This window comes from Rosa rugosa, chromosome 2 (genome assembly GCF_958449725.1).
Source record: "Rosa rugosa chromosome 2, drRosRugo1.1, whole genome shotgun sequence".
Classification (NCBI taxonomy): Eukaryota; Viridiplantae; Streptophyta; class Magnoliopsida; order Rosales; family Rosaceae; genus Rosa; species Rosa rugosa.
The window spans coordinates 28,636,908-28,644,503 of record NC_084821.1 but is presented as its reverse complement, the minus strand read 5'-3'; the positions used below and the strand labels follow the sequence as shown (position 1 = coordinate 28,644,503).

General features: G+C 36.6%; 1 protein-coding gene across 1 annotated transcript; it reads right to left on the bottom strand.

Moving 5' to 3' along the window:
• Positions 1-2,117: 2,117 nt before the first annotated feature.
• LOC133732063 (phytochromobilin:ferredoxin oxidoreductase, chloroplastic) lies at positions 2,118-7,138 on the bottom strand. Its single transcript, XM_062159517.1, has 8 exons — positions 6,801-7,138; positions 6,183-6,299; positions 5,136-5,230; positions 3,573-3,666; positions 3,332-3,463; positions 3,078-3,182; positions 2,414-2,464; positions 2,118-2,342 (listed from the first exon to the last, which is right to left on the bottom strand). Exons 1-8 carry the CDS (start codon positions 7,026-7,028, stop codon positions 2,154-2,156), a joined length of 1,011 nt encoding a protein of 336 aa, XP_062015501.1. The 5' UTR covers positions 7,029-7,138; the 3' UTR covers positions 2,118-2,153.
• Positions 7,139-7,596: the final 458 nt, after the last annotated feature.

Sequence of the window (7,596 nt, the reverse complement as noted above, 5' to 3'; positions counted from 1 at the left end):
TTAAAAAAACAAGGACTTAAAACAAGAATTGTTACTAAGCTATAGTACAGTCAAAACCTCATCTTGAAAGAACCCAGAAACTGCCGAAGAAGATTGGTATTGGGTACAAGAAAAGGTTAGTATGGGAATTTCGGTGGTTTAATTAGAAATATTTATAAACAAATAAATTTGCTGGGTCTACATAGAAATTTGCTGGGTACATTTAGAAAGACCCTTGTGAAATTATGTGAATAGCCAATGGAAACATATAATGCTGCAATTCATTTGCCAAAGGGAAAATTTTGAGAAGGGTACATCAACTTAAGGCCACTATGCATTTCAATACATCAAGTTTCAAAATATAAATTTTGGTACATGAGGTTTCAAAATCGACCCAGTATACATACACGACGTCAATGACGCCGTTAGTCTCGTGTCAGCTGTCACATTTCAAGGGGTAAAACGGTCTCTTCACTTTTTTTACTCTGAACACCCAGCTATCTCTCTTCTCTTATTTTGGGCACCCATCTCTCTCTCTCTCTCTCTCTCTCGCAAAATAGAGGGCATAGCTAGACAGCTCGTAGCTCGCACCCATCTTCTTCAGACCCAATTTCTCCGCCACACCACCACCGCAAACTAACCCACCTCTGTCGCCCAAAATCTCATCCTTGACAACAATTTCTTGATGTAGAAATTGCCCACCATCGCCCACATCGAATTTTCCACTATTAATTTTCTTGGGGCAATTGGCGCACTCAATGCAATTGACCCACAAAATGTCGCTGTCAGTGTCGACTTGCACATAGTAATCCTTCGACGGGGATCCGATTCCGAGCTTGGCGAAGTAGAGACCGGTCTCGGAAGGGTGGCCATTGCCGCCCAACTCCAGATCCACAGCTGATGAAGAAACAGAGAGGAGGTTCCGGCTGTGGCGCCGAGCGTCGTGGGCTTTTAACTCACTAAGTGACCACTGCCCGCGGCGGCCCTGGAACTTGTGACTCACCGGGAAGACCAAGTTGCCGGAAACATGTAGAATCAAAGAGACAAGTAGAAGAAATCCGAAAAGAACCGATCTTGATGTTGGTCCAGGATCCATATACAGAACCCTGATGGAATTCGATGCCAAGATTCAATTTTGAAGGGTGGATTGAAGCTTTTGGGGGAGTAGAAAGATGGGTTTTTTTTTTTGAAAAGTTGAGGGTGGTAAGATCTGTTTGGGATTGGAGTATAGGACCCAGAAGCAAGAAGGAGACTTTTCTTGGTTTTGGGAGAAAAACCCAGATGGGAAACAATACCTAACTTGGATTGGAGATGATGGTTTTGGGGGAAAGTTTGAGACCAAATAGGGGTGTGTTGAGGAGGAGGTGTGGTAGGGACAGGTGGTGAGGTTGGGGGTGGAGGCGTCGACGGCAGTGGTGGTGGTTATGAACAGAAGGGCTTGGGATTTAAGACGCAAAACCAACGAAGTGGAGAGAGAGAGAGAGACCGTTTTACCCCTCAAAATATGACACGTGTCACACAAACTAACGACGTCATTGACGTCGTGTACATATACTGGGTCGGGTTTGCAATTTGATGTACCAAAGTTTATTTTTTAGAACTTCATGTATAAAAATTAATAGTGGGCCAAACTTCAGGTACTATTTCTGAAATTTGGGCTTTGCCAAAAAGTAAAGTAAAGTGAGAGGCAAAAATTTTCAATCAGGGAATATCTTATTTCAACGAAGTAAAGTACTACGTATAATTGGTTGTGGAAATAATCGTCTCCAACGTTTTCTCATCATATTTCAAAACCATGAATCGATTTCATCTTCTTCTATTTTTCTATTTTCAAAAATAAATCTTAAAACCTCCTTTGTTTTCTTATCTTCTTTCTTCAAGTTTCGTTAATCTTCTCCTCCCTTCAAAAAAACTCTCCTTTCTTTTCTTTTATTTGCCAAATTTAAGTTTCTAAAATCAACGCATACTCTCATTTTTTCATTCTTATTCCATACATGTACAACATTGGAAATCCATTCTACATATCTAGTAGGTCTAATAAATTTGGATTGAACTCCGTAAAACCGAGTCCGTTCAAGTTTTACTGTACAAGATCTGGATTCAAAAAAGCAGAAAAAAAGAAAAATCCACAAAGTAAACAAATGAAACAGATGGTAAGACAAATTTATTACAATCTAACTTTCAAAATTGTTACTAACAAACTCTCCTTTTCTATCCCACGGGCGACTTTCATAAGACTTTCCAATTATACTACGTTTCTGATTTATAGTCCCATCCTCACAGCAGTACTCGGGAAAGTACTCCAGGAAACTTTTGCTTCCTAGTTTATCAATTCCATTGAACAGGAAGTTCACCAGCAAATCCTATGGATTTGGATTTGAAATTAGAAAAATGGAGTGATGTAAGAAAATCAAACAAAACCAATGTTTAATACCTTTGCTTGTGTCTCCCCAATCAACCTTTTCAGAACTCCATGTCCAGGATCCTGTTATCATGTTGCCTCATCAAATAAGTCAAGCAAATGAACAATGAGACAAGAACCGCGTCAAAATTAACAATGCTACAGTTAATTCCTTTCAGTTCTTAAATTTTCTCAAGCTTGACATCTAGAAAGCAAGCTTAGTGCTTCATAAAATCATAAATCATTCCAGAGTCCAGACCGTTTCAGAATGCATATTTTCTAATTGTCTGCAAATATTGACTAAAGGTTAAACCATTAATGTAAACTTACAGGGATTTGAACACCAAAAATACAGTTGTATGAGGTCTGTCTGACTAGAAAGCTTTTGTATGATTTTGAAATAACGTGGGTGGCGGTTTCAAAATTTGATAAAAAAAAACAAAAGGTGATTATCAGAAAGGTCCTAAAGTTCTCATTGAGATCCAAAAATATTCTTGAATACGTTTCTTCTTTCACTTTTGGTACAGCTTAAAGATAATGAACTTCCATAAAAGGTAGACCATCCCTTTAGGAATTCCACAATAGCACTGTTTTGAAGAGAGAAGATCTATTTTAAGGTCCTATAAGAAACAACAAGAAATTCATAGAGATGGCGGGATGTATGGAAGAAAAAAAAACAGGCAAACATGGTAATCACCTTTTCTGCTCTCCAAGTTAGATATCGATGTTGCGCTTCACGGTTACATTTAATTTGAGAGGCATTTGTCTCCACTACTGCTTGGTCCATCAGCTCGAGCCATGCCTGTGGAAGCAAGAGGATTGTAACCATTACAATGTTCTTTAGTATACGAACTAGCATACAGATGTTGACAATAAAATTTCAATTAACAGCATCATTAAAACTATTACAAACAACAGATTTTTTTGCCATAAAAACAGTCAACTCTGTACCTTGTAATAATCCATGAAAGCCGAATATAAAACCTCATATTTTTGTGGACTTGACGTAAATCTTGTCCATATAACAATGGGTGAAAAAAATTTCAATGACTCGCTAGTAAGCTTCCCACCCCATGGTAAAAGCTGCATGAAATCTGTTATCAGTCACCACCATATCTCTTAGAAAGGAAGTCTAAATAACGATGAAATCAACATATGCAGTATAAATGCCAGTTCTATTGATTGTACTTACCTCAGCATATTTGACACCAAGAGGTATTAGGCCTTTGTAGTATTTATCTCTGTATTCTCTTTCAATAATAACGTTGTGCAAAGGGTTGAGGTCCCTATCAATTTAAAATACCAGTAAGCTCTGAACTCTTCAGTATTCAATTACTAATGTATTCTGTGATAGATAGATAGATACCAAAATGACCTCAGAGGAATAGTATTCAATAATAAATTGCAGTAGAACAATTATTAATTTCAGAGGAACAGTCGTTTGGCATAAAAAAGAGAGGTAAAAAGGTGGTGTCATTAGATGCACCAGATTCAACATGAACTATGAAAAGAACAATGTACAAATACATCAAGCCAGAAAAAGTAGTACTAGACATTCTTATCCAATTTTGATAGTCACTTTTTAGTCTTATTTGTTTTTCCACATAAGAATGTTATTCAAATCCAATGCAACAGGAGATCATGAATCTGTAGCTATTTCTTGTTGTCGAAAGGCCCAAATGTAAGCACTAGGAATGGAAAAACAGAAGGAAAAGAAAGAACTCTAGAATAAAATTCTCTTATGACAATTAAGTAATTAACAGACTTGGGATTAGTTTGTGATCTTCCTATGAATCAGTACTATGACATTCAGTCGTAACATTACTCTCACAATTTCTTATAACCCAATTCAACACGATAGCTGAAAAGGTGTTGAGACTGAGCATCATTTAAGCAATCAATGGTTTAATAGAGGCTTGAACGGTGTTATCTTGCTAGCCTCAATACAAATATTAGGTGCACGTTGCTTTCATTTAAGTCTCGTATCGAGACCCAATTTTATCATTTTTATTTCTCCTCTCGAGACAAAGCAACATATTAAAAAGTTTAACAAAAGCAAGTGTCCATTATTCAGGAAACCATATACAGATACTCGATAGTAAGTAATAATGCAGTGCATGTTAAAAAAAGAAGAGTAATAATGCAGTGCATATGTAGTGTTTTATAATTGAATCTATGTTAGTTAGCCAAATTTGTGAAAGCACTGACGAGTAAAGCTATGACATCAATGAAAGCATTTAGTACCTATACACATGACTTATCTTTTTCTAGAGAGTTATGTCAAGTATTTTGATAACAATAAGAGCACCTGCAATGATACTCCCTATTTTTCAACAAATTTGTTGAAAAAAATAGCTAAAAGTTAAATTAAGAGCTACTTTGAGAACCTTAAAAATGTTGCTCCAACCATGCTCAATACTCTAGGGAGGCCCTAAATTTTATTTTCTTCTACACAAAATACTTGTTGAAAAAAAAAAAATAGAATCAGAAATTTAATGCGTTAGGATCTCCTAAGAGTCACCTTTCTCCTCAAACTTAGGAGCTACCGATTTCCGTATTTTAGGAGCGTGGTTGGAGCGTTTTATTTTATTTTTTATTTTTAGTTTCCCTCTTAATTTGACTAAAGAGCTTGAATAGGGAGCCTCTAACTTGGTAGGGATGACAACACTACAGTAATGAATTAAGTAATTACTACAGAAGCGCATTGATCCTATTATTATGTATAGAAAATTATTTTAAAAAAATGAGAGCTTACAGCACAACTATGTTAACATCCGCACTGGTGAAGAAGTTGGCACAAAATATTGGCATATCAAATTTTGGTTCTGGGAAGACAGCAAAATCCAAAACCTGCAATCATTTACGATTCATGAGTTACTGCAAAGGTAAGTGTGAATTGTGTTGTTCAAGTATCAATAATAACAAAATACACAATGTACACACACATCTTTCAAAGAAAAACTGTGTTTCAAAACCTATGCTTATTATGCATAGCATACATATTCTCAGGCCATGACCACTATAACAACTGAAGCTCCTAGATTAATATATTATTGAGCAAGATATCAATGTCTATAAATCGGGAACACTCCTATTTTGATTTTAGATCCACACATAAATGCCTTACATATGAGAAGAGTGTAAAAAATAAATTTCTCGCCGTCTAACTAAATATTGGACAACAGAGAAATTACAAGTGTTAAATCCTTCAATACAGTTACTTGACTCCCTTCCTTAACTTGACCCAATGTGTTGTCATTTTCTTTTAATTTCCAGAAATCCCCAACCCACTTTGCTGACCAAGGTGTTCAGCTTCCTGTAATGATGCCAGATTGTGTAGACACCAATGAAAGTATGAATTGCTAACATTTTTTCAGAAACTATATTTCAGCTGTTATTTTACAGGTTCTAACATAGAAAGGAAAAGATAATCACAGAGAGAAAATCTGAACCTCTAATTGAGACCAAAAACGATAAAATTATGCTTCCAAAAGGAAAAGAGATCTTTGAGCACCTTCCTGTAGTGTGCATTTCCTACTTTTAGAGGCCAAATGAAAATATGAGATATTGTTATGTATATATATTCTCCTGAAGATGAGTTTGTTTGACAGGCATCCCCACAATGAACAACCTTTAGTTTAATATGTGAGTGAAATAATGATTTAACATGGAGTAGTCGGTAGCGGGCAATTAACAGTATGAAAGCGATATAAGACAAAACAAGAATATTAAATTAAACAGTGTCATTGATCTATAGCTAATAATATAAAGTAGAGAGGGTGAGATAGGCCAAAGTCCACACCTGCATTGTTTGAGTCTCAATACATAGGCTACGTAAAAGCCTAATCTTAGTAGCTTTGAATGATGACATTTGAAGTTGTGCATTACCATCCATGGAAACCATGGAATTATATCTTTCCTGAAGACAAAAACTTAGTGTCAGTCATGAATAGCAGAAATAATAACTAGGATGATGGTTATTAATGATTGGTGAATAAGTATTAGTAAACTGAGAGTTTTCTCCGATAAGAAACATAAAGCATTATTTCAAGGAGGAAAACAGTAGAAAGCAAGGTGGGGAAGAAGTCCATCAGGAAGCACCAGGCCAGGCAAAGTAACACCTCTTCCAAAGCGACATTCACTTAACAAGGAATCGAATGTAACCACGACTATTGTTGTGAAATTGGGAGTGAATTAATGTAGAGAGATATGAAACAGAAGACTAGTTTGAAAGAAGATTAGGTATTAGGGTGTTGATGAAGCAGCTTGAATTAATATTCTGAGTAATGACCTTTTCCTAAGCAAAGTCTACATTGTTTAGTGGCATTTCTTCTTCTCTATCAACAACAAACAACAAACAACAAACAACAAACAACAAACAAGAAGCATGAAGAAGTGAAATGGAAAGAGACCGACCGACCTGGAGGGGAGAAGGGGCCAAATGGGTGCGGCGTTTGGACTCATCCAAAGCGAAGTGAATGAATTTGTTGTAAGAAACTGCGGAGAGTTGGATAAGGGGTCGCCGCTGCTGCTGCTGCTGCTTCCTATAAACGGTGGTGGTAAATGGTGGTACAAATGGGCAAGGCTTTCGCAGTATGGAAAAGCTGCTTAAAGAAGAAGAAGAGGAAGAAGAAGTAGAGCATTCCATTGATCCAGTACCGACCAACACTAGAATCTCTCTCTCTCTCTCTCTCTCTCTGCGCTGTTGCCTGTTGGTATAGACAATAATGCTCACTCACTGTCCGCACAAAATCTACACCACCATTTCCCTTTATTTTATTTTTCACTCTTTATTTTTTAATGTGTGTTTCCATTTTTTATTTTTTTTTTATTTTACTAAAATCACTATAATAAAATACTTATTTTTTTAGACTAAAAGAGCATTTTGGGTTGGGTAGGGTAGGTCATAGTATTCAAGAAGTCAGGTATCCTAATTTTTACGTTACTCATGTCAATAGAAAAGCCAATAGTGTAGCTCATGCATTAGCTCAAAATACTACTAGGTTAGATTCCTGCCATGTATGATTTTTGTATGCTCTCGATTTTATAAGGCATGTACTCTTAAACGACATTCGTCCCTAATCAATAAAAGTTCTTTTCCTCAAAAAAATATCTCGGAGTAGGCCTGGCATCTGAGCCCGTGACCCGCAAACCCGCCCGAAACCCGCACGGTAAAAGCCCGCACGAACCCGTCCATTTATTAAATTCGTGCTAAA